Genomic DNA, 27,662 nt, shown 5'->3' with positions numbered 1-27,662 from the left:
ATTATCAATTGGGGCATGAAACGCAGAGATTGCTGCTAAATACACTTGAACTGATGGATTTGACAATCCTTTTGTTTGAGCTCTAGTAAGAATTCTAAGATGGTAGCTAGAGCACAGTCAGTGGTGCTTAACTTTCTCCCCCCTATCCATGTTCTGAATTTTTCCTATTTTAGTCCATACGATTGCCTAGTGGATAATCCTCTAGCATTTAGGATGACCTGTGCTACACTCTCAGTGAATGTTCCTCTCTCATTATCAACCATGCTGTCAGTCTGAGTTTCAGTATGTCATGATGAAGAATTCTCCTCCAAGATAGGAGATCCGGTTTGTTGGGTAAGCGAAAGCACTGGTTTGCTAGTCTCAGTAGTCCGTGAAACCAGGGTTTTCTGGGCTAGTAAGGGGCTATTACAATTGCTTTCATACCGTCTGACTGAAGTTTGCTTATTACCCTGGTTAGTAACAGTATTGGCAACGATGTATAGTGGAAATGACCTGACCAATGTAGCTGGAAAGCATCTCCTTAAGCAAAACAGGTCGGCCTATCAATTTTCCCGTTGCGAATAAATCTATGGCTAGAAATCCCTACCTTTGAAAAACTAGGTTAATGTAAGCATCTTTAAAAGACCACTCGTAAGGATTGTGTCCTAATCTGCTGAGGCAATCTGCAATGGTATTGTCTACCCCTGGTATGTGCACTGCGATTAGGTGCACTCCATGATCCACTGCCCAATTCCAAATTGATATGGCTTCTTTGCACAGAGTCTTGTATGTGGTGCCCCCCTGCTTGTTGATATAAAACATAGAAGTAGAATTGTCTGAGAGGATCAGTACAGATCTGTTTCTCACCACATCTGAGAATGACATTAAGGCATAATGGATTGCTTTTAATTTGAGTAGATTAATGTGCAATTCCCTCTCATGTCTATCCCATGTCCCATGGGTGTAAAGGTCTGTGCAATGTGCCCCCCAACCTGAGTTGGAAGCATTCGTGGTAATGGACACACTGAAATGAAACACAGTTGCAATTCTCCCATTCTTAGTCTAGCAAAAGGAACCACGGCAGTGGTCGATGCCATGAAACCCAGAAGGGTTTTAATCTTTCTTGCTGGATGAAAACAACACCTTTGAAAAATCCTAACCAAACCCTTTATCTTTTGTATCCTTTCTACAGGCAAGAAGGCCTTGTTTGTGACACCATCCAGGACTGCTCCTATAAATTGTACCCTCCTCACTGGGGTTAATTTGGATTTCTTCTGATTAACGAACAATCTCAATTGCAAGCAGATACATAGAATTAATTGAACCTGTCTGCATACATCCTCCTCTAACTGGCCTGTGATCAGCCAGTCATCAATGTAAGGATAGATACAATAATTTTGTGTCCCCAAATGGGCAATGACCACTGCCACACACTTAGTGAAAACATGGGGCTCCATGGATAACTCAAAGGGTAGGATATGATATTGATATACTTTCCTTTCATAGGTAAATATTAAGGATTTCCTGTGTGTCTTATGGATAGAAATGTGGAAGTACGTGTCCTTTAAATCTAGTACAGCAAACTAACAATTTGGTTTTATCAATGACATGACTGTATGCAATGTGGTCATATGGAATTTGCAGGTGATAATAAACTTGTTCAGGTTTGGGTTGTCCATGTTGTCTGTGTTGGGTTGGTGGTATGATGCCATATGAGCGAGCCATTAATCTTTTTAGTTTTTGGGACAGATATTCATCCTTCTTTTCGGAGAATAAAGTCTTCCCTTCGAAGGGCAGGTCTTCCACTTTATTTCTTGTCTCCGTAGGCAGTGCTGTAGCTCTCAGCTATGTGTCATCTCAACACCACCACAGAAGCCATCATTCTCACAGAGGTGTTCCTGCTTGCATTTATCTGATCTTTTGGTCTTCAGGCAATTTGTCGTAAAAGGCTGTAGCCTTGTTCCACATGAACAACTGGTATGCTCCCATCACTCCGGCGTAATTTGCTATTTTAATATTCAGTGCAGCTGATAAATTTTTCTCCCCAGTGCGTCTAGCTTCTTTCTTTCTTTATCGGAGGGTGTTGAGTGTGGCCCTGTCTCTGCCTGGATTGCATTTCTTCTGTGATGAATGAGGAAGGGGAGGGTGTGTTGACAGATATGGGCATGACTCATCCTTGGTCTTATAAAGGCCTTCTTGGTAGTAGCTGTGGCAGATTCCGGTTTTTGGTACAATGTACCCATCATGTCCACGAAATCTTCAATCATAGGGAATGCTATGTTGGAAGTGGAGCCCAAATATAGATGTTGCAGTATTTTGTCTTTTGGTTTGGGCTCTGTCAATGACATATCTATCTCCAGCCAGGGCTTTTTTTCAGCAGGGACTCAGTGAAACCAAGTTCCAGCACCTCTTGAAAATACTCACGTGCCTGGTGGCCCCGCCCCCTGATCTCCAGACAGAGATCAGTTCCCCTCATTTCCCTCTTGAGAGTTCCACCACCTCTCTTCCCAGACTCCAGCGCTCTGGATAACAATTGCTCTGTATATGCTCATAAATCGTCTGTGGGCGATGTCTCTTCCGACTCCCCCACCGCTTCATCTGGAGATGGATCCGACAGAATGCTGGGACTACCCCTGTCTTGATACAGGTCTGTCTCAAAGTCAGGTTCGGAGAGTTGGAAAGCCATCCTTGAGTTTGAGAAGGAGTGTTGCCTTCTCTTGGGTACAGGTGATGGTTCTCTGGACATTATATCAGTGTAATATGTCCTCCCCATATCCACTTCATAGTGAGGGTGGTCTTGATGGTACTATGCATAATGTTAATAATAATATTAATGTTATTCCTGTGGGGAGCAACATGACAGCTGTTTTCTGTGAGGAATTTCTTCTTCTTCCTTTGAAGAATGGACAACGACCTGGAGCATACTGACGGAAACGTTGAATGAAGCGATGGAGTAGAGGGTGCTTCAATTACCAGCACCTCTTGCCCAATCCAGTCCCCTCCTGGAGATGCTCTGGGAGGCTCTCTTTTAGATAGATGCTTCATTGTCTTTGTTCTCTTCTTCAGCAGCTCTCCTTCTGTTTTTTTTTTTTTGAAAAATTTTTATTGGGTTAGAATCCATTATTTCCACATTTACATTCAATTTTCCCCAATTTTTTCATCTCTAACCCCCTCCCTTTCCCCCCCCTTTTTGTTGACTTCCAACAGCTTTCCAACCCTTTGTCCCCTTTCCCTTACTTTTATTAGCTTCCTCTATCTAAAACAAATATATATTTTCCATTATTCTAAGCAGTACATCCTTAACTATTTTTAACATTATATGCCCAAACTGTAAGCCTTTGTTTCCATCTTAGATAAACAATTTATCCCAATTTTTCAATTTCAGGTATTTCTATATATCATAAACCATATAGATCATACATTCGTTTATATCAAACAATTTGACTTATTCTCTATATATATTACTCATTCTATCTTTTTATAATAGTTCTATATATCTCTCCTCACGTAGTCAATCAATTTGACCCATCTATATCTTCAGACATTCAGTTTGGTACAAAACTTGTCAGAAAAAAAAGAAAATATTGTTAGTTAATCGCTCCTTATATTTAGTCCTTATAATTAATTATTTTCTCTATGTTCTGTTTGTTAACCTATATATATCTATATATATGTCAATCTATTAATCTGACTGCTTATTAATTCACATTTATCTCTTCTCCCCCCGGTAAAGTCTCCCCCCTCTACTTCAATACTTCAGTAGTTCTCAAACTGCCACAGTTTTCCTCCCACCTCCCATTTCTTCTCCAGGTATTGTTTCAGCTTCTCCCAGTCTGTGTTGAACTGCCCTGAGTCCAGATCTCTCAATTTTCTTGTCATCTTGTCCATTTCAGCCATATACAGCAATTTGTAAGTCCAATCTTCAATAGTTGGCACTTCTTGTACTTTCCATTTTTGTGCATACAAAAGTCTAGCTGCTGCTGTCATATAAAATATCAACGTCCTGTGTTGGGCTGGAATTCCCTCCATTCCCAAGTTCAGTAGCAGGAGTTCTGGGTTCTTATTAATTTGAAATTGTAAAATTTCACTCATTTCTCTTATTATTTCACCCCAGTACTGCCTGGCTACCTCACACGACCACCACATATGATAGAGGGAGCCCTCATGCTTCTTACATTTCCAGCATTTATTAGAAGTATTCAAATTCCCTAGCGCAATCTTCTTTGGTGTCATGTACCAACGATAGATCATTTTATAAATGTTCTCTTTGATATTAATACATGTCGTTGTCTTCATTGTAGTTTTCCACAAGTATTCCCATGCCTCCATTGTTATTTCTTTATTAAAGTTTATAGCCCATTTCACCATTTGTGTTTTAACTATCTCATCCTCGGTATACCACTTCAACAGTACTTGGTATACCTTGGATATTCTTTTCTTATCTTCTTTAAGAAGGGTCTGCTCTAGTTCCGAATTCTCTATTCGTATACCTCCCTTTACAGAGTCCGAATTATATAAGTCTCTGATCTGTCTATACTGGAACCAATCGTAGTTAGGTGATAGTTCCTCTTGTGTCCTTCTGATGTCTCCTTGCCCCTCGGATTCGACTGAGTAACGTTAGGAGTTGGGATCATAATCAACTCCTTTGACTGCGAACGTCGAATTCTAGTAGTCAGATCCGACTGTTCAGGAGATCCCAACTTTGAAGTAGTTGGTCGGGTTCGCGTTGGATCTGAAAGGCTCGACACCTTGAGTGAAATGGATGGGACTCGACTTCAAGGCATTTTTGACCCCAATGGACTGGGTCGTGGAGCCTAGGATAGTCTCGGAACTATGGGAGATTTCAGATCCGATGGGTCGGTGCCACCAGCCTGGGGCTCACAACCACCAGGGCTTTTCCCCACAACGATGCCTTCAGCCGTCCAGACTTTTGGGGCAAAACTCAGGCAATGTTTACAGGGGTGGATATTGTGCCCTTCTCCCAGGCAAATTAGATAAAAGGAATGTCCGTTGGTCTTTGTCATTTTAGCATTGCACATCATGCAACGTTTGATAAGGGCCTTTTCCGACATATTGAGCCTGATCTATTCCAAAGGTAAGAATAGCAATACAACTACTTATCTTGAATGTGATCAGCTAGAACCTTTTCTAACGGTGGCAAAAGAGGAACTTATGGTAGCAGGCGGTGCCCTGCTTCCCAAGGGGCTGTTTTCAGCAGGAAGCAGGAACGCATGCACTGTGGGAGGTGGGGGAGCCCCTGGTGGAAATTTAAGCTAAAAACCTTCCAATTTGGCAGGCCTGCGCATGCGCAGTCCCATGTGGGGCTGCACAGAAGATTGAAAACGAACAGAGAAAGACAGAGCAGTTTTTAACTGAAAATAAAATATGTTCTTTACAGTATACAATAAGATCTGATATACCAAAATATCTGATATTTAAAAAAATATTAATGGGACATTTAAAGTTTTTTTTGTATTTATTACATTTTGCTAGATTTATCATGTAGAATTAGAGAACAGTTTTATGATAAGATGGTCTAAGGACAAATTGTTAGACTGACACTACAGTATGGCATTTTGTGTTTACCAGATGAACAACTCTCTCAATCACTCAGAGAAAACATAATTAAAAGGATTAATCAGTGACACCATTCCCTGGCAGGCTTGCAAAAATATGTAAGATTGTATTGTCGAAGGCTTTCACGGCCAGAGAACGATGGTTGTTGTGGGTTTTCCGGGCTGTATTGCCGTGGTCTTGGCATTGTAGTTCCTGACGTTTCGCCAGCAGCTGTGGCTGGCATCTTCAGAGGTGTAGCACCAAAAGACAGAGATCTCTCAGTGTCACAGTGTGGAAAAGATGTTGGCAGGTCATTTATATCTACTCAGAAGGGGTGGGGTTGAGCTGAGTCATCCTGTAAGAGTTTCCCAGGGTGTGGAATGCTAATGGCGGGAGGCTTCACTGTATCCTGAGGAGGTTCTTTTGCATATGGATTGGTGCTTGATGTGCTAATCTTCTCTGCAGGGCTATTGTCGGGTATAGAGTGTTTTGTTAGCCTGGTGTTTTTCAGAACTGGAAACCATGCTCTGTTCATTCTTAAGGTTTCTTCTTTCCTGTTGAAGTTTTGCTTATGTTTGTGAATTTCAATGGCTTCCCTGTGTAGTCTGACAAAGTAGTTGGAAGTGTTGTCCAGTATTTTGGTGTCCTGGAATAAGATACTGTGCCCTGTTTGAGTTAGGCTATGTTCAGCCACTGCTGATTTTTCAGGTTGTCCAAGTCTGCAGTGACTTTCATGTTCTTTTATTCTTTTATTGAAAAAACAGCTCTAGAATCAGCACCCCACAAACCTAGTGTATGGTTCCGGTTGTGGATGATATATTTATCATTTGGAACCATGGGGAGGAAGAATTGATGGGGTTTTTGAATCATCTCAACAGCATCCACCTGAACATACAATTCACAATGGAGAAAGAAATCGAGGGAAAACTCCCATTTCTGGATACCTTGGTCATCCGCAAAGCAAACTTTCAGTTAGGTCACAAGGTCTACAGGAAACCAACTCACACTGATCGGTACTTACACAGAAACCCCAATCACCACCCCTGACAGAAAAGAGGCATAATGAAAACATTAGTGGATCGTGCAAGACGGATATGTGAGCCGCACTTTCTCAATGAGGAAATTAATCATCAAGGATGCAGCTCAACCCCACCCCTCCTGAGTAGATATAAATGACCTGCCAACATCTTTTCCACACTGTGACACTGAGAGATCTCTGTCTTTTGGTGCTACACCTCTGAAGATGCCAGCCACAGCTGCTGGCGAAACGTCAGGAACTACAATGCCAAGACCACGGCAATACAGCCCGGAAAACCCACAACAACCATATGTAAGATTAATAGTAATTATTCGTGTTGCAGTGAGAAGAATATTTTTTTTTTCATATGTAGTGGATCTGTAATTGTGTTTGCAAGTACTGGAAAAAGTTTATTAAAGCTGTTTCTTTTAGGATAAAAGCAGAAGTCCCTTGCATTCCTGAATGACTTGTCAAATTATGTGGCAACAATACCTTAATAATTTCACTAATTTGTATTAAATGCATTCATGACTGCTAATTTAGTGTTCAATCAATACTTCAGGAAAAACTGAGATATTAAGAGAGTTGATCAGTATGATCAAATTAACATTTTATATTAAAAAGTATGTGCAGCAATTAGATGAGTGGAAATAGACAAATCACAGTATGGTTGAGTATGTCAAAGGAAATTGAACAAGGTAGTATTGATCATTTAGTTTTCTTCTTTTTTGTCCTTAGTTACCATTTTTTCTGTTTTTGTATAATATATTTTGTATAAAATATATTTGTATAATATATTTTAATATGGAAAATAAAATGAGTCTCTTCTATTAATATAGCATTTTTATTTTGCATTTAAAAATTGTCATAGAATTATTTTTGTTCTTGAGTATAAAAAAAGCTGCCCAACAAGTGCTTACATTTCCACTGGCCCCTTAAGACCCCCCTCCCCCCACCCAACTTAGACATTTCCCATTACTATGTATGGTCATATTTACAAGGATGCATACTGAATACTATTATCATTGCTTATCAACAGGATCTAGCTGAATGGAACCAATCAAGTGGCAAAAATGTAAGTCAAGCTTTCAGGAAGTAACCTCCTATTTCAAGAAGAAAAAGTTAGGAAAATATTTAAATGTTTAGAATAAAAACATTCCAACTAGAATGAATCCCTGTTGTTTGTAAGAAGAAATAATAGCTTCAGTGGTCAAAGGCTAGTTGCTGTTTGAATGTCTCAGTTGTGTACCCTCCATTTTGCTTAGATGCTTATATCTACCCAAGCCTGCATAAATACTATGCATTGCTTTTTTATCCTTATGTAAACTGATCCTCTGTGTCTGAGCATGTCTTCATCAGCTTCCATGAGAAAAACCCTTTTCAGGTCCACTGTAATGGTTCTCATCAAGAGATAAGATTATGCCTCTCTAAACACTCAAGCTATCTTATTTAAGACAGAGTTACGTATGTTCTTAAGTGTTCCATAGATATGCTGAACTTTGGCTGGATTGTATTTTTTGTTTTGAAGTCTAGAAAATTTTTGTATCTGTGGCTTGGAGAATGTGCTCATGTAGCATTGATACAAATCCGTTGTTGGGCAGACAGGTCTTCAGCTTAATTCAGGAACATTTCTATGAAATGTATATGACCAGAGTTTGATGGCAGAGGTTTCATGAGTAAACAAACATTTAAATATGCAAAGTATTTTCTGTATATATGCAAACTTCCAGAATCATTTTTCAGATCCACTTTCTTGGAGGATGCGTTTCTTGAAGCCTAAACTTTTTTTCTTGAGTCTTGTACAGTATATGGTCACATGGAATTGTGGGGAAAGTTTCTTGTTGATGCAACATTTGCGTTGGATGTACTGCAACGGTATAGTTGACTCTTATGGGGCCACTTAACTATTCTGTGGAGGCAGATTTTCACATTTCCTGAAACTAGAGTTACGGAAAGAATCCCTGAAATGAAAAATGAAAAACATGAGAATGGCAAGGACTGAATTAGCTTCAGAAGAACAGAATCTAATTTAAAGTGTTCAGTCTTTGTGTTACTGCAACAGTTAAAAAAGAAAAAAAGAATTGGCTGTTCTTCCCTGAAACAACATGGAAGATGAATAGAGGAAAAACTTGTGGTATTTTAAGCTTGGCTAATTCTTCAATACAGTTTACATATTATCACTATGTATTATTTTCTATACCTCTTCGTATATAATCTCTATTGAATATGAATGTCCATTTTCTTTTATACAAACAGCATCCTAGGTTATATCCAGAGCATATCAACTTTTAAATATTAAACATTCAATGTAGTATGGTAGGACTGAAAATTGGATGCCTGGTAGATGTCTGGATAATCAAAGTATATTGAATGTCAATACACATAATGGGGGCTGCATTATGCATATGCACAGTCACAGGGTCTTCTAATTTAATACTAAAAAGGATTGGACCAGAATTTGGGAGAAAAGTTTAAAAATGAGAAGAGTTCTTGTCTCGTTCAACTTCCCAAGAAGTAAATGGGCTTCTCCAATTGTACTCTCAATTCAAGAGAAATTTTGTAATTCAGATTATATTTGGTTGTTTTAATTATCTAGATTGATCTGAAGTGTCACCAGTGATAAGAAATCTAAGTGCTGTTGTCATTGCTGAAGTCAACAGGAAAGCCTGCTCATTGGTGTAATGGAGTATGTGCAGAACTTGTGAGCTGGAGTTTGCCTTTCTGTATTTTCCCCGGAAGAATCTCAAAGCTCAAGGCACTTATCTGTTCCTAACTTGAAACAGTAAAGAGCTTTGTTCAATTAAAAAATAACAGAAGTGATTTCATCTCATTTACAGTATAGCAGCTTGGGCGTATCTCCTCTGTTACAACTGTAAGTTCTGGTTCTGGAGGAAGCAGGAGAAATGAAAGATCTACCACTTCTACCTTTCAATCAAGAACAGTGTAGTATCCATGCTTCCTTGGATTTTTTTTTCATACAGTGACTGTACTAGAGTTTTATAACAATCTCAGATACAGACCCCATGCATTCCTTGTACAAATGACTTGATTTTAAACCAGAGTTGACATAACTGAGTACTCAGCTCTTTAAATGTCTGACGCTACAATCCTCAATACAGTTTTACCCTTCTAATTCTATTGAATTCAATGGGCCAGGCAGAAAAATGGAAGCCAGATCCCGGCCAGGAGATGGGAAATTACTAGCATGTGAGATGCCAGGCGAGACCAGCTTTCAGCCCCACACTCCAGAAATGAGCAAAGATCCTAAGACAATAGGTTCTTCTTGATTTAATCACTTTAACTCAACCTATCAATATCCACCCTCCCATTTTCAAGCAATTCAGGGCTCTGATAGCCTCCATCAGTCATCCAATGCAGGTTGTCAGTCATCATTGATAATTTTGCCTAGGAAAACTTTATCAAACCTTCCCAGTTTTATTGTTTCGCCCCAGAGACAGCCTTCTAGTCCTTGGTCTCACCCCAGAGACAAATATTAAATTTTTGTTTTGGGGGCTCAAGACATAATCTTCCCTCAGGGTACATTCCACAGAATAAGTGGACTGCCCCTCCACCATAGTTGTGTGCATGTCCTTTGATCCAGCGGCATCCATCCTCAGACTCCCATCTGCATTGACGCGCTGGTTGCTCAGTGCTCTCTCTCCAAGATGCCCTCTTTTGGATGGTACTATCACCCCAAACTCTATCCAATTTTCCTCACTGCTTTCCAGTTAGCTCTGTGTGTGTTGTGTGTGCAATTGATCTTCATTATTTCAATAAAAAACCCTTTTGATTGAACATCTGCTTTGTTATTAAAAGACTTTTCTAAAAGGGACAATCCTCGTATACGTAGGTGGAGATCTCGCTAAGTTACCCACTTCTTGCTGCCTCTCCACACTAATTCCCCCAGCTTGCAAAAAGACCCACCATCGGGTAACAATTGCATTAGGAGTCACTTACATAATCTGGTTTAAAAGTTATCCTGCAACATATTGGTGGGGCTTCCAAGATTACAGGAAAATGGAACCTTGTAATACCTTGTCATATTGTTCACTTTCACAATGGGTTTATATAGTTCTGGGATTTTCCTCTCAATCATTGGTCTGAGGTTCTCCTTCAACTTATTATAGTTCTTTTTCAGTTCAAGCTGATATTCTCGTTGGTCAGCAGTAATCAGACGCTTGTTTTTCTCAACAGCTTCTCCACACCTGTTCTCAAAATAATGCAAACTTATAAAATCTGCCAGACTGCTGTGCATACATGTAAGGATACAGCACATGTGTGAACATGTCACCTAGAGGGCAAAGAAATATCTTACTATTGCTATATGTTGCATTGACTTCAATTTGTAAGCCTACAGTTTTTAAAAGAACCATTCTGAAGTATAAGAAAGTGGAAGGTTGTGTAAAAAGGCATGTGCAGCTCCATGTGCAGCTTCACATACTCCATGTGCAGCTTCAAAGATGGGCAACTTACTCTTTCTCCCTGCTGTTTTGGCTCAGGAAAATGGTATAGGGGAAAAGGCAGGAGCCCCTCCTCCTCTACTCTTACCATCATTCCAAGCCCAGTCAGGTACCTGGGGACATTAAAAATGCCTTTCCCCACAGCTGCTGCATGACTACAAGGAAAGCAAATTGAGGATCCTGGACCTAACTCATCAAAAATGTAATTTGTAGTTTGGCCCTTTTTGCTGATGTTACTTGGGAACAGAGTTCCATACAGCAGCAATTCAAAAAGGGGGCCATCAGCTCCACACCACCTCTAATTTCCTTTCACCACCTTCCCGCTTTCATGCTGCTCCTCCGTTTCCCATCACCACTGTAGACCAGGAGCCAGAACCGCTAATGAGCTTTCCCTCTTGGTTCCCCAGCTTGGCAAGAGCTTGGAATTCCCTTCTGTCTTATGAGTGGATGTTGGTGGCAAGTGTGAAGGCTGCACCCCCAAATCTGCCACCTGAAGCAACTTGTCTTTTTGTAGAGCCAGCCACCCTTGCACATCTGCTATTAAACCAGCTTAGGGCCAAACCAGATGAGACTCTAGGAGTTCCATGTATGGTGATTTTTTTTTTTAAAAAAAGCTGACACAAGGGATCCACATTCAGAATGGCATTATGGAGTAAGGGTAAAAGGTTTACATCTTCCCTACATGCCATTTTCCCTACCTGAAACAGCCTTCTGGAGCTGTTATTGGGACCTGCAAGTTTACCTGAACATAGCAAATAGCAGCTCCATAAGGCTGCTTCAGGTCAGGAAACTGGCACGGTAAGGCCTAATCCCCCCTTCTCCCTGCACACAATCTAAATCTAAATTTGGATCCCACCAGCCATTTAAAACCAAAACAAAACACTTAGGTGCATGCCAGTTTCTTTTGGTTTGGCCAGCCTATAAAAGAGTGCCAGTGCAGACCAGTGTCCAAGGGAACACAGTGAATTTCAACAGTGTTGTGTGTTTTTCCTTCTGCTTACCTCATTATGAACTCTTTGAAGCACAACCTCAGCTTGTTGTGATGTCGATAAAGTTTTGGATCTGCTGGAATTTCAGCCAAGAACACTTGAGCTACCTCTAGTGGCCCCTTATGAGAACAACAGAATACGGAATTATACAAAGTATAAAGGAACAGTGAAGACCGATGAATGATGAGGCAAGCTTAGCTTTGGTTATTATGAATTGATCCTACAGGTTTGGCCTAAATGGGCATGCAGTGGGGAGCCAGAGTTTGTGCAAAATAATGGTAATGTTTCATGATAACTACAGATATCTAATGGGCCTTAGGAAATGGCGTCGTCCAAGCATCCACCAGGGATTGGAAGAAGTGTGAGAGCTAGAAAAGATCCTTAAAGACAATGATGTCACTCTAAGAACCAACATCAAGATAATCCAAACTATGGTATTCCCCATTACTATGTATGGGTGTGAAAGTTGGACAGTGAAGAAAGCTGACAGGGAGAAAATTGATTCATTTGAAATGAAGTGCTGGAGTTGAGTTCTGTGGGTACCATGGACAGCCAAAAAGATAAGTAAGTGGGTACTAGATCCAAGCCTAAATTCTCCCTAGAAGCTAAAATGACAAAACGGAAACTATCAAACTTTGGTCACATCATGAGAAGAAAAAATTCTCTAGAAAAGTCGACAATGCTAGGAAAAGTGCAAGAAAAGAGGAAGACTCAAAATGAGATGGCTTGAGTCAATAAAAGAATCCACATCCTTCGGTTTGCAGGATTTGAGCAAGTCTGTTAATGATAGGATGTTTTAGAGGACATTTCATAGGATCACCATAGGTTGGAGGCGACTTGACAGCACATAACACACACAACACTCCAGGTGAAGGGAAGGAGCAGGTGTATTTACATTTGTGTATGAAGAAGCAGCAGTTTAGATTCTGGAGAGAAGCAGACAGAGATTGTTGTAAGTTTCCTGAAGCATGCTGGGAGTATAAGATCTCTTTTTCTGAGACATGGCTAATAGATTTGCTTTGCTGTATGAAAAAATCTTGACCTTCACTCATGCTCTGCTTGTAAATAAAGCAAAATTACAAAACCAAGTCTCTTGTGGTCTCAACCCTAAACTCACCACTTAGAGAGGTGAGGAAGGCATAATGATATGATTCAGCATTTTCTATAGCCAGTGGCATAGTGTAGGTTAAGAGTGCCCCGGGCAAGACAAGTATCCTGCCTTTTCTTTTTTGATCTCCCTCCCTCACATGCGCGCAAAGCATGCGTGTGCTCCCAGGCCCGTGCAATGACATCACTTCCTGTGAAATCATCACTCTGCCCCCTCCTCCACAGCAGCTGCCTACCCTGCTGCAGCCAGCCGAGCTGCTGCAGGAAGGCTGGCTCTGCGCCCAGCAAGCCAGCTGCCCTGTCAGCATGCAGGCGGTGTGAGTGGCCTCTCCAAGGGCGCAGCGTAGTCTCTGCTCCACCACAGCCGCCTGTGCCGTTGCAGCCAGCTCGGCCCACTGCAGGAAGGCCGGCTCGGCACCCAGCAAGCTGGCCGCCCCATCAGCATGCAGGCGGCGCAGACAGCCTCTACATGGGCATGGCGCAGTTTCTTGCACCCCTACGAATTTTGCGCCCGGGGCAACTGCCCTTCTGCCCTCCCCCCACACTAAGCCACTGTCTATAGCTTAACAACTAGAATAGCAAGTAAATTTCAACAAATGAAATACAATTACTCTTGTCAAACAGAGAGAAAATGCAGAATCTCACCAGAGTATTCCAGCTGCAATAGGAAAAAGCAAGCAAGAAAATCAATATAGCTATACTCAGAGACAGACATTAGTGGACAAACAGCAGGAGCTTTTTGAGACCTTTAGGCCAAGGGTCACCAAAATGGGAAAGGATGCTGTGTGACATAGAACAGTGGGCTGAGGAGACTCTGATAATATTTTGGGATCTAGAGGGTACTGGGAAGAGAAGAGTGAGAGGATGCTCCTCTGTGACTGTGTGTGTGAGTGAGTGCATGCACCAATTTGCTATTTTGCTCAGGGTGTTAACATGACTGAGTATAAGAAAGCTTAGAGAGAGGAAATAGCTCAATGCCCTACAGAGACAATACTTTTGTCACTTCACCCTCCCTGAATACCTGATTTACTGTTGCTCCAACAGAACCTTGAAGCACCATCTGGAGCATTTTGGCATCTGGAGGCACCTGGCTGGTGGCCACAGCTAGCTCCTGGGTTTTCTTTTGCATGTCTTCGATAGCTACTTCAATTGGCATCAGAACAAACTGAAACAACAGAAGGCAAGAGGTCTGTCCTAACCCCTTCACGATGAAAACACAAAGAGGAGCTGGCACAGGGACAATAAGCTGTTTGGTCTCAGAACCAAGAGAAGACTATGGATTCTTCAGTCCTGTACCCTCAGAATTACGTAATTTATGTATGATGTAATTTATCATACCTCACAAAAGTAACAAAAAGGAAAGTGGAGGCGAGAAGGAGGGGAAGTGAGTGTCTACCAGGAAGGACAACCAATTCAGTACACACAGACAATTAGGATTAGGGATTTCTGATATACCAACTGAAAGAGTGCTAGGCTCCCATTTATTTATCTTAAACGGTGCCAGTTTGGTGTTGTGGTTAAGAGCGCGGGACTCTAATCTGGAGAGCCAGGTTTGATTCCCCACTCCTCCTCTTGAAGCCAGCTGGGTGAACATGGGCTAGTCCCGGTTCTCTGGAGCTCTCTCGGCCCCACTCACCTCACAGGGTGTTTTGTTATGGGGATAATAATAACATACTTTGTAAACCGCTCTGAGTGGGCATTAAGTTGTCCTGAAGGGGAGTATATAAATTGAATGTTATTATTATTATTAATAAGTTTGAGCCCATCTAATAACTTCAGTGGTGATCCTCTTAACTAGTGCATAATAACCACATACTTCTATTTAGTGCCACTCCTTTAAAAGTATCCCTTTAAAAACAGAGAGCTGCTGTAGCACAGTGGTTAAGTGGTTTGGCTGCAAATCAGTACTCTGCTGGTTTGAATCTCACTACTGCCATGAGCTCAGTAGGTGGCCTTGGGTAAGCCTCTCAGCCCCAGCTCCCTAGCTGTATTGTGGGGATAATAATAACACTTAACTTGTTCACCACTCTGGATGATGCACTGATCTATCTAGAAGAGCAGTATATAAGCACAGTTATTATTATTATTACCTCTTCCTTTTGAATGACATTGATTCTAGTTTTGATGTAGGGAAAAGCATGCATTGTAGTCAAAATGGTCTTCCTCTTGTACTGCTCACTCAGTTCTCCTCGTGGGCGTCCATCCAGTGTGAATGGAGTCGTATACATGAATCGCCGAAGGTTGAAGTTCTTCTCAAAGTGAGTCACTCTGTCTTTCATCTCATATTCATCAAAGTAGGGTTCCACAAAGGTAATCTGTATATAGGCCTGTGGAGGAAGGAAAATGGGCAATAGTAAGTGACATCCCAATGGCAAGCAGTAAACAGTTAAGTGTGACACAGGACTTGAGCCTGAGAGCCTGGCTACATGTTACATTGCTTATGTGACAAGCTGCTGGGCTCTACAGGCTCCTTCCACAAACTATTCCTGCAGGCATGGAAGGGACTTGAGGTGCTGCTTACCCCTCCCCTCTTCTTGCCAATTAAACAGGAAACTTAAATTCACAGAAGCAATTCCTGTCCTAGTTTTAAAATATCGGGCATTTATCAGGAGAGATATAGGGAAGATTAGCTGCTTGGGATAAATACTAGAAAGGGATGGGGGTGGAACCCTGCCAAAAGCAACAAAAGAACTGCCTTTGCTTACTGGGACAGCCAAGGGAAAGGGGAGTTTTCTTTTTTCTGTTCAAACAGAGCAGAGCTGTTTGCCACATCAGCAGCAAAATGTACAGCTAGCCCCTATATATGCACCTTTATGATTAGTTCAGGCAGGCTGTATAACTCGTACTGCAAAATCCCACCAAGGTGTTAATGATAATGCCTTTACAGAATATGATTTCATTTCTTATCTTCATTTTATTTTTCTAGCTCTTACCTTCTGATTTATAATTGGCCATGATCTGGATATCCCAGGCTAGCCTGATCTTATCACGGTAGCTAAGCAAGATAAGCCCTAGTTAGTACTTGGATGGGAGACCACCAAGGAAATCCAGGGCTGCTACAGAGAGGCAGGCAATGGCAAACCACCTCTGTCTGACCGTGACACCTTAACGGGTCACCATAACTAAGCTGCAACTTGACGGCAGTCTCCACCACAACCTTCTTACTCCCACTGGTTAAAAGTCTTGGTCCAACAAAGATAAGTTTTGGCTTTTTTATTTTCTACTTCCTCAGCTGAGGTACCCATGGGTTTCACTTAGCCCATTAATATCTTCCATCTACAGCAGCCAGTGATTAGCCAGCCACGTGAAGTCCAATTCTACTCATGAATTAATCGCACTGTACCAAAAGTCAAACTCAAGCTGGCCTCAGTATGTGGTGGCAACTTCTCATGGTTTCCTTGAATGGAGCTGGGAGAATAAGACTTCAGCATGTTGCCTTCTCTCAACTGTGGCAAAATTAGACTTGAATTGACTTACATTGAGTGGGAAGAAAACTAATGGTCTGTCAGTTATAAGTTTGTGGTAAAAATATTACTGAATCCATTCAAGGTACATATGTAGGAGTGAAGAATTTTTAACCGTCTGGTTTACCCTCCTGTTTAACCCTCTGATTTCAACTAGTCAAATTAAATCTACATAAACATCATCATATGGTTTTGTCAAATGTGTAAAACTTGTCGCAGGTTCAGGTTTGAGTGAAGTTTCATTTGATTAGTTTAAATTAGAAGGTTAAACAGGAAAATTCTTCTCTATTTTGATGGTAGAACTAGAGATTTGATTACAGCATCCCAAAGTCCATCCATAGTAGTAAATGAAAACATATCTACCATACCTTATTGGGATCTAGTTTGCTCTTGTCTACAGGAGTAGAGTCTTTAATTACTGCAATGCAATCCTCCCCAAAGCACTGACCATAAAAACCCTGAAAAGAAAACAAGATTACATAGAAGAGATTTACAATAAAAAAAACAATCTTAGTCACCTATAAAACTGTGATAAAGATATGGCCACGAGATGAAGGATACTTTCTAGATAAATTTCAGTCTTCCCAGCCCAGTTCTATGCACATTTACTCAGAAGTAGGTCCTGCTGATTTCAGCAAGGCCTACCCTAATCTCCACGAGTACAGAACTACAGACTTCATATCTGTAAGATTGTAGCGGGGCCACAATATGGTTGGAGGTCACATCATCCAAGCAACATGGTCTTGGTAGTGCCTGGCTGGAAAACCTCCTGGGAAATACTACACATATACTGTCTTCAGTTCCATAAAAGAAGAAAGGAGGGATATAATAGTGAAAACTCTCTGTGACATTCTCTCTGTGGCAGGAATTCTGTCAGGTGGTTTGCTGATCCTTTCAGAACTATATTTGGTCTGACAACCACAATACTGTCCTCCCACCAGATATACGAGTGTCATATGGTCAAATGCAAGTTGGATCTCTCATTGATCAAACTCTTCCATTGAAAATACTCCTTTGTTTATCAGTGTTTATACCGGAAATGTAATCATTTATTTATTTTAAAAAATTATATCCCACCTTTCCACCCAAAATAGGGTCCCCAAGTTGGTGAACAACAAATACTAAAACATGAAAAACATTAAAATAACATTTAAAATGTTACCTCCAGTCTGTGAGAAATCTCAGGAAGTTTAGTAATAGCAGGCTCTTTGTATACAAATTCCTGTTCATCTAAATCTCCAAATTTGGCTCCATAAAAGCCAACACGGAAGTAAGTGCCAAACATTCTCTTCTGACCCTGATTGATAAGTATAAAATTATTTAATTTGTCTTCCCTTTAAAACGTACTCATGTGCAGTGATCAAATTAGAAAATCAGCGTGGTTATTTACATTATTAATAGAACAAGCTATTCTCCAGGCAACATAGATCAGCTCCCTACTATCTGGTCCTACTTTTCAGGGAGAGGGAACCTATTTCTTGTGATGGTGGCGGCGGCTGTGGGTATTTGCAGGTGCACCAACCAAGCTGCAGCCACTGGCCTGGCCTTCATCAGAAACGGGGGCTGGACAGGCGAGAGGATGGGTGTTCAATCTGGACCTTCACTGTCACCTCTGCCCCCCTCCCTGGCAGGGATGCCTGCTCTCTGATGGGGGGGGTGCCTATTGGTGGCAGTGGGGATTGCAGTCTCCCCATTGGCTGCGCCACTGCTTGCTCCTCGCCTGAATGTCAGGGGAGGGGTGTGGCCATTGGCTGGGGTGAGTGGTGTTGTCAGGCGGGTGGGTGCTCCTAGCAGTGGCCGCACCTCGCTTTCTCACGCTCAGGCACCAGCGGGACTCTCCTGAAAAAGTCCATAGGGAGCCATTTACACCGATGCACAAGTGCCAATGCTGTCTTGGGGGTTAGGATTGTGCTGTTAGAGTAGAATAACTGCACATAATTGCACTGTTAATTAAATAATAGTATATGATATTTTCAAAGAACTTCCCAGTAATTATACTAGATTGCTTTAACTGTGTGAGTTGTCCATTTCAGCATATTTCAGTTTTATTCCCACTATGGAACAGATGCTATGTTATACTGCATTTTTAAGAATTTGCTCTGACTAATGCATATAAGACTGAAAGTAAAACCTGCTGAAATCAATGTAAAATGGAACAATCTGGTTTCACTGCTTGTCACAATGAAGCCAAAAATGGCATTATTAATGACAACACATTTGTTTTTAGAAACCTACAGTGTCTTTGAAACAACATTTGCATGCATATAGCACTCAGCACATTTGTATGGCCCAGATAAGTGCTATGAATTTTAAACTGAGAGCTGATATAGCACAATGGTAACAGTGCAATCCTAAACAGGATTTAGCAGGGTGTAACTCTCCTTAGGACTGCATTGCAAATGATCTGTATACCCAAGCAATACAGTGAGCCAACACTCTCCTGTTAACAGTTTGGAAATGCAGAGAAGTGGCAGACATTGATTAACACTCAGCTCACTGTGTGGTTGCTATGAATGGATATCCAGCTCTCCATGTGATTACAGCCTCTCCATACATATTCAACAGCAAGACCCAAAGCCTCACGTGTGCAAAAGCTTCCAGTTCTCTTCTATGAAAGGAAGTGATTTGAGCATTGTAGTGTGGAGCATTACCTGACAACAGCTAAGGATGCACACAGCACCACATAAATGTTGGGAGTCTAGTGATTCCTGAGAACCACGCCCTGTGTAGACAACTATGGCTCTCATTATCAGTAAGGAAAAGTGCCCTTCGTGCCACTGAATTGCCATCTGGAAGGAAGTTCCACTCTTGCGCAGGACTCTGCCTTACAGCCGGTTTCTAAGTTTCACCATAAATTCCAAATGGAAATTTCAAATAGAGAAAATAAATGAGGGAATGTTGACATTTGCAGATGTGCTCATCAATAAATAGTCATGATCCATAAACAACTACTGTAGACTTGCAACTGAAGCTACGGCAGTGTACCTTATTTATGATGCTCTCAAAGGCCTTCTGAAGTTTACTGTGAGTGGAAGAAAGCCTCCTGAAATCTCGATGTGCTTCTAAGATAGGAATGATAATCTTGTAGACTTCATTTACAGTTTCACACAGTCCTCCCTTGCAAAGAAAGAAGAATCAAATCAAAAACCAAAGTGTCAATTCCATTATCATTAATCAGACAGGCAGACCATGTGTGCTTCAGTGTTTGAAACACAGTGGTTTCTTAGGACAAGCTCAGTGCTCATCGTGCACAGCAAAGCCGATCTGCACTTTGCAAAGAATCTGCTTTAGCCAAGTATTCAGAGGAGTTAGCCCTGTTAGTCTGTAGTTGCAAAATAGTAAAGAGTCCAGTAGCACTGATTTACACTGACATGACCCTCACTCCTTGCACCCTCTCCCCCCTGCCCTCACCAACTATATATCTCTGGCCAGTTTCTTTATACTCTCCATACATCAGATGAAGAGAGCTGTGGTTCTTGAAAGCTTATGCTACAAATAAGTTGGTTAGTCTTAAAGGTGTTACTGGACTCTTTACTATTTTGCTTTAGCCAATGGCATGGTGTTGACTAGTGGGAACGCCTTGATACAAGAGAGCCACCTTTTCTATTTCTATTTAACTGAGTTCTAATTAGGTCAAAACTACGCATTGCATGTAAATTAAGGGTAAGAAAACCCAGATGGCCTATTTCTGCGCTGAAAGGAGTGCTGGGAGAGGGCAAAGTTCAGCTCAGAAGTGGCAGGGTGGGAATGCCTAACCTTTATTCCACCTCGATTTTTCCTGCTATAGTTCTTCTGTTCGCATTGTTCACCCCTCAAGGCTTCTAGATGTATGTTTACTCTTGCCAGCGAAGAAGCTGGGGGAAAAGGTAGGGTTGTACACAATTGGATGGAATGTGTAATTTGGCTCTAAACTTGCTTTTCCTAGTGGATTCTCCCATCACCTTTCACAATCATCCTCTAGTGTACTAAGATCAGAAATGGCACAGAGTGACTCAGGGACCAAGGCCGTTTTCACACTGCTTACCAGCCACGGAACATCGCACTGAGCTCCCGGAACGACAGCGCCAGGAAGACACTGCCATTCCGGGAGCTCGGCGCAATATTCCATGGCTGGTAAGCAGTGTGAAAACGGCCTAAGTGTTATAGTCATATAAGTCACCTCAAACAATGTGAAGAGTTAGAATAAAAATGTATTTTAAAAAAATTAGTGCAAGCATGAACTGACCCTCTAATTTTACTCACCGTGTTGAAAAGCTCTGCAGCTTGTTCTAGCAATCCCACCAAACCATTCTCTGAGAAATACCTTCCAGAGCACACTCCCTCTTCATCTGGAGAGAGGACATCATCAGAAACGGCAGACTCCTCCAACACATTGGAAGAAATATTCTGAAAGGAAACAATGGCTAAGCTGAGACAACTTCTCATACCAAATTATGTGCTTTGGCACGCCAAAAAGATCCCTAAGCTCCAGTGGACCATTCCTTCTGTTCCTGACTGTTGGAATTCTATAAATGCCATTCATAGATGCAGGTCACAATTTGAGGATCCGATGAAGATCTAGTCAGAACTGGAAAGGTCTGGTTGGACCTGGAGTTTGGTCCCCAGAACTGATAACGGTGGTTCAGATTGGGGCGCGGGCTCTTTCATGGCAGATTTCTTTGCTGGAGGTTTATCCAAGCCTGAAAGCACCTTTTCCCATAATGCTGTTTTTAGGCAAGAGGCCCCATCACTCCCAGCCTTAGGAGTAAAATGCTGGCAGGGCTGGCAGCCGGAGACATTATGAGATTTGCCCAAACAGAGCAGGCAGAGAACATGCTCATCAGAGTCAGGCATCTTTGTTTCACACTGGGAGCACTTTTTAAACAATGATTTTTGAGATATGTTTGAGAAAAGAATGAAGATTGGGAAGAAAGAAAGAGCTAAGGAAGAACCTCTCTCAACAGCAGTGAAAGAAGAACAGCAAAACAAGAATTGTTAGTAGGGATGTGAAAGAAAAAAAATTCGGATTTCCCACTTCGGAAATTCTGAAGAGGGAAATCTGAATTTTTTTTCCTTGCACACCCCTACTAACAATTGCACACCCCTACTAATAATTTCTGAAGCGAGGGGGGGGAGTCAGATATAAGCCATTTCTGAAGTGGCAAGCCGCTTCGGAAATTGCTTACTGACTGGTCTTGGTATGCTCCATAAAGATTTGGAGCACAACGAAAAGCTTTTAAACGTCCAGCCCGGCCATTTACTTCACCCGATTTGGGGGGGGGGAGGGAGAAGGGAGTTCCCTCCTCTTCCCCCCCCATTCTGGTGAGGGGGAGGAGGGGATTTTTCTTGCACACCCCTACTAACAATTCTTGTTTTGCTGTTTCACACTGCAACAATAAAACCAAGAAAGTTGGCCCAGTTGTATCCTCTATTTCTTCCCTCCCTCCAGTACTCATTTAGATCAAGGGCAATGAAGCTTTGTTTATCTTTAATATAAATTGCCATGTAACCACATCTGACTGGCTATATTTCACTGTGATATAATCATATCCACTACATGATCTCTGATTATCTTTGATCACATAAGGCAGACAAAAGGAGAGAAAAAGCAGTACTGAAACAATAGTTTCACAATAGTGACGAGAGGCTGCAGTTTCAAACATTCATGGGAAAAGGTAAAAGAAAAATCACTGGAGATGTTTCACTCTCTTTCAGAAGATTTTAACTTAAACACATTGAAGTACAATACTTTGGAACAGTTCTAGATAATGGTTGTTGTGGGTTTTCCGGGCTGTATTGCCGTGGTCTTGGCATTGTAGTTCCTGACGTTTCGCCAGCAGCTGTGGCTGGCATCTTCAGAGGTGTAGCACCAAAAGACAGAGATCTCTCAGTGTCACAGTGTGGAAAAGATGTAGGTCATTTGTATCTACTCAGGAGGGGTGGGGTTGAGCTGAGTCATCCTGTAAGAGTTTCCCAGGGTGTGGAATGCTAATGGCGGGAGGCTTCACTGTATCCTGAGGAGGTTCTTTTGCATATGGATTGGTACTTGATGTGCTAATCTTCTCTGCAGGGCTATTGTCGGGGATAGAATGTTTTGTTAGCCTGGTGTTTTTCAGAACTGGAAACCATGCTCTGTTCTAGATAATGCTTTGTGGAGTTGTGTACCAGGGAATTGCCCGAACCCTTCTGCAGCGGGTGAAGAACGCGATGGGGTTGTAGGCATCAGCTTACAGCCCTGCTGCAGAGCGCTCACTTGGCCTACTGCACAAGGGGCCAGAGAATTGCCTGACCCCTTCCGCAGCAAGCGAAGGACGCGATGGGGCTGTAGGCATCAGCGTGCAGCCCTGCCGTGGAGTGCTCACTTGGCCCAGCACCATGGAAAGGGGCATTTTAACCCCGCCAGCTAGACTTGGCTGCCTGGTGGGGAATTCCCCACCAAGCAGCTGATTTGGGGGTTAAAATGCCACTTTCCATGCCACTATGCAATGCTACAGAAAGGGGCATTTAAACCCCTTGACCCGAAGCTTCCTGAAGTGATCAAATTGCTTTGGGAATCTTTGATTTGGGGTTTCCAAAACAGATCCCACACACTGGGGCCCATTTGGAAATCCCAAATCTTTATGATTCAGGTCCGATTCAGGTATTTTCCCCCTAATTGTCAGCTGGTTTTCTCAATGGCATTATACTTGCCATTCTCTTTTTCCCCTCCACCTGCCCCTAAGAATACTTTCCTCCTCACAAGGATCTATATAAATACCAAAGAGATAAGGCATTTTTCTCACCTTGTAAAAGCTTCAGAAGAAAGTATCTGCTCTTTTCCAGCTTGGCAATAAAGGGAACCTTACTATATAATTGAGAAAGAGTATTTCAGACAACTCACTTTATAACCTGGTTCACCACCAGAGGGCGCTGCCATGGAGGGAAGCCTAGGCAAGGCACCATGTCCCTCCAGAAAACATGCCATGATGGGAAGCCCAGGATGGAAGCAGGATGGAAGCAGGTGGCAATGCCTGCCTGCCTCCCACCTTCACCCAGCTGGTATTAGGAGCAGATCAGGTGGCAATGCTCAACCCCCCCACCTTAACCCAGTTGGTACTAGGATCGGAGCAGGTGGCAATGCCCTCTCCCCACCTTAACCCAGCTGGTATTAGGGGCAGAGTAGGGGGCAATGCCCGCACCCTCTTCACCCAGCTGGGATCAGGAGCAGAGCAGGCAGTCAAGCCTGCCACCCACCTTCACCTGTCAGGATCAGGCGCAGAGCAGGAGGCAATGCCTGTTCCTCTCTTCACCCAGAGGGGAGCAGGTGGCAATGCCCACCCCCTTTCACCCAGGAGAGTGCCTTCTCATCCTGCAAACTGTCTAAACAAGCAACAGTAGGCTTCTGAGGAGTCCATCCACATAACAACTATCAAGAATTCTGCACTTTTTCATAACTCCTCTCCTGAGGTACCACCAGCCCAGTTAAGAGACTATAGAATTCCAGAGGAACAGAAGGTGCCAGGGCACATCATGGTTCCTTTAAACTCTGTCCCTTTTCTGCTAAGGAGCTGGTAGTTATCAGGGCCAGTTCTCAAATATGAGACTTACCTGAAAGCTGACACTACCCACTGGCAGGTAGCTGTGATCCTCCAGCATGCTCAGATATTCTGCAACTAGCGCAGCAGCATGAACGAGACACATGGCAGCCTCTGTATAACACTTTTTCTTGGCATGCTTTTCTGCCATGTTCTGGAGCCAGGTCAGCCTTAAATCTGGTGATGTCTGATATCCTTTGGCAATTCTAATAACAGAACATGACGACATATATATTACATTTCCTTTAGGTTAAATAAAGAATTCCTTTTCCATAAGCTTGCCACAAGAATTTGCCTTAGTTGGTCCATCAATTTGTTTAACTGTATTCAAATGTGACTATCAAAATAGGCATTTCTCTTTTAGCCCCTTCTACCCAACACTGGATTTAAAAAGTATTCTGAAAGTCTTTTCCCAGCAGTTAAGACTTTTGTTTGCTTGCTACATACCAGGAACAATTTTTTGAGTTTAGACAGTGCTCCTAGACAAACACCAGAAATTAATTAGAGAAGATAATTAATCCAAAGCAATGGTACTAATTGATATTATTCTTTGCTGCTCGTTGTGCCCCGCCCCACCATTCACATATAAAAAGGCTTATTTGGCAAATGAAGGCCTGTCTGCTAATGAGGAAATCAATTCAACAATGGTAGCAAGTCTCAGGTCCACCTTCTGGCTCCTTTACAGCAGGGACCATGTAATATCACAGCCACCCCACGTTTTACTGTATCTATATGCAGGATTTCTCTGACCCTATGATTCTGTATCCAGATTGAAAGGGGGTGGAGAAAGGGGAGAGCTCATTAAATCAAGGGGATCCCTGGATATAGATAAATGCTGTAAAGAGGCCAGAAGTACGCACATAGAAGCTTGCAATTTACTCCCATTGTTAGCATCCAAACTTTCTTACTAGCAAAATAATGCCTAGTCAGGCCAGGAGAGCCCACTTACATCACAGATGTTTAATAGACATCTGTTGGGAATGACTGTTCTGGGAGAGAGACTAGGCCTCACTAATCAAGCACTTTCAGCATGCTCGAATTATAAATTCCAGGATCCTTTGTGGGGAAAATGTAATGTTTACATTTGTAGAGAACGGATCTAAATTGGCAATTTATAGAAAACATAAGATTTAAATCTCCGTGCTCAAGGTACTTTCCGTCAAAGTTGCCAAAAGAAATATTAGAGACTTCTACCTGTACATAAGATCCATAAGCATCTCTGGATCTTCCCGGAACTCTCGCATTTTCACTGTGTCTGACAATATGCTGTTCAAATTACACAGCAGTTCTTCCACCTAAATAAAAGTAACAAAAAAATTCAGTCTGGATTCAGATCAGATCATGGGACAGAGACGGCTGGTAGCTTTACAGTACAATCCTAAGGAGAGTTGCTCCAGGCTAAGCCCAGTCTAAGGAGTAACTCTCCTTAGGATTGAACTCTTAGTGGATGATCTGTCTGAATACAAAGGCCATGCCTCCTTATTGCTCCTCCTGGATCTGTCTGCAGTCTTTGACACAGTAGACCAAGCCATCCTGTTCAGGAGTTTAGAGACAGATGTAGGCATCAAAGGATGTGCCTTGGACTGGTTTAAATCATTTCTCATGGAACAGACTCAAAAAGCTGCCATTAGATATCAGCTATCTCCAGAATGAGAATTATCTTGCAGGGTTCCACAGGGTGCAATCTTGTCTCTCATGTAAAGCCTTTCGGAGAACTCATTTGCAGCTAGGGAGTGGGATGTCATATGCAAAAAACACCCAACTCTATGTTTCACTATCCAAGTCCCCACAGGATGCAGTAGAAATCATGAGCCACTGCCTGAAAGCTGTGGTCAAATGGCTGAAAACAAACAAACAGAAATTGAATCCAGACAAAATGGAAGTGATGCTTGTTGGGAAGGCCAAAATCTTGATCAACGTTGTACTCCTCGCTTGCAATGGAGTTTGTCTGGCCCTTCCAGACTCAGTTAAAAACCTAGGGTTATACTGGATTCAGCGCTACTACAAGGAAAGGCAGTTAAGGCAGCCACAAAAAATGCTTTCTTGGACCTCACTCAATCATGGAAGATGGCTTCCTACCTCGATATGGCTGATTTGGCACCTGGATCCATGCTACAGTAACATCAAGACTTGACTACTGAATGCACTATACATAGGTCTCCCATCTAAATTCACTAGGAGACTCCATTTGGTGCAAAATGCTGTGGCTTGGCAGGAGCATGAATATCACTCCCATCCTGCAGTCATTCTATTGGCTATCTACCAGTTGCCGTGTTCAGTTCAAGGCACTAGCTATCATATACAGAGCTCTTCACAGCCTTGGTCTAGTATACCTACGGGAGTGTCTCTCTCCCTATGTTCCTCTACGACAGCTTCGCATATCTGAACAGGGGCTCCTGCAGGTGTCACCTTGCACATGGGTGAGATCAACAGCTGCCCATACATGTGCATTTTCTGTGGTGGCCCCCACCCTATGGAAAAGTCTGCTTGAGGAGGTCAGGAGAGCCCCCACTCTCCTGGCTTTCTGCAAACAATGCAAAACTGAAGTATTCAAAAGGGCTTTTTTACTCAGATAGGAGGGCTAGGAGATAGGGAGATAGTCTCAAAAACATGCTTCACTAATGAGTTAGGACTATAGACTTCACCTCTATGATGCCTTATGTCCTATCTGTTGCTTTAAGTATGATGTTACTGGGTAGTTCTGTGTTGCCAAATTACTTATGTTCTAGCAACTCCATGTTGCTAGAATTACTTATGCTCTGTTTCTTCAACTCTGTATCGGATTTTTGTTAATGGTATATCTTTGTAAACTTGCATTTATTTATCCTATGGCATTGTTTATTGAAATGTCCTTGATATTGACTGTACTAATCTCACACTGTGTAATCCACCTTAAGTCTCAATTAGAAAGGCAGGCTATAAATGACATAAATAAATAAACTTTGTCATATGTACTGTTCTTCGATCCACTAAAATGAACAGACAATTACTGAAGGGCAAAGGAAAATAATCTAAATTGTTATGGAGGAGACTCAGCAGTGCTATTCAGGACAGAATTCTGTGTTCAATTTACAAATTATGTCTGTTGAGGGATTATGCAAGCAGTTGCTTGATTTACATATTTCTCAATTTACAGATGTGGCTGTATTGCAATATAGTTTCTGCAGAGTGTGTAATAATTAGGAATGTTTTGGAATGGTGACTCTATAATGCCTGATAAGCTTCTTAAATATAAAAATGTGTGAACAGACCCTAAACCACCAGTAACAAAATATCTTACCTGTGCAGGGAACAAAGTTGGCTGCATGTCTGCATCTTCCTCTGCATATGCCAAAATGGTTCGCAAAGATTTTCTGAGATACTCCTCATTGAAATCTGATGCTTTACCAACCAGAGAAGCCAGTGACATTGTCACTTGCATTTTCACTCTTGCAAAGTTCTTTGATGAAACAGAAAAAATGATACTCGTATTATACAAGTCAACAACACTGATTTTCTGTTAGCAACAGCCTCTGCATCCATGGGATTTAAACGTC

General features: G+C 42.0%; 1 protein-coding gene across 1 annotated transcript in view; it reads right to left on the bottom strand.

The window, feature by feature from the left end:
- Nucleotides 1–7,407: 7,407 nt before the first annotated feature.
- Nucleotides 7,408–27,662, bottom strand: part of DOCK8 (dedicator of cytokinesis 8) — a 125,556-nt gene continuing 105,301 nt past the window's right edge. The window contains 12 exon segments of the mRNA XM_054986167.1: nt 7,408–8,514; nt 10,588–10,758; nt 12,015–12,121; nt 14,131–14,274; nt 15,200–15,436; nt 16,942–17,031; nt 17,736–17,870; nt 19,559–19,690; nt 20,816–20,959; nt 24,140–24,332; nt 25,321–25,421; nt 27,407–27,565. Of these exon segments, the coding sequence (XP_054842142.1) occupies nt 8,454–8,514; nt 10,588–10,758; nt 12,015–12,121; nt 14,131–14,274; nt 15,200–15,436; nt 16,942–17,031; nt 17,736–17,870; nt 19,559–19,690; nt 20,816–20,959; nt 24,140–24,332; nt 25,321–25,421; nt 27,407–27,565 (1,674 nt within the window). The 3' untranslated portion in view covers nt 7,408–8,453.

Source organism: Eublepharis macularius, chromosome 8 (genome assembly GCF_028583425.1).
Source record: "Eublepharis macularius isolate TG4126 chromosome 8, MPM_Emac_v1.0, whole genome shotgun sequence".
NCBI lineage: Eukaryota > Metazoa > Chordata > Lepidosauria > Squamata > Eublepharidae > Eublepharis > Eublepharis macularius.
Note: the sequence above shows the minus strand (reverse complement) of the source record. Positions and strands in the feature narration are given on the sequence as shown.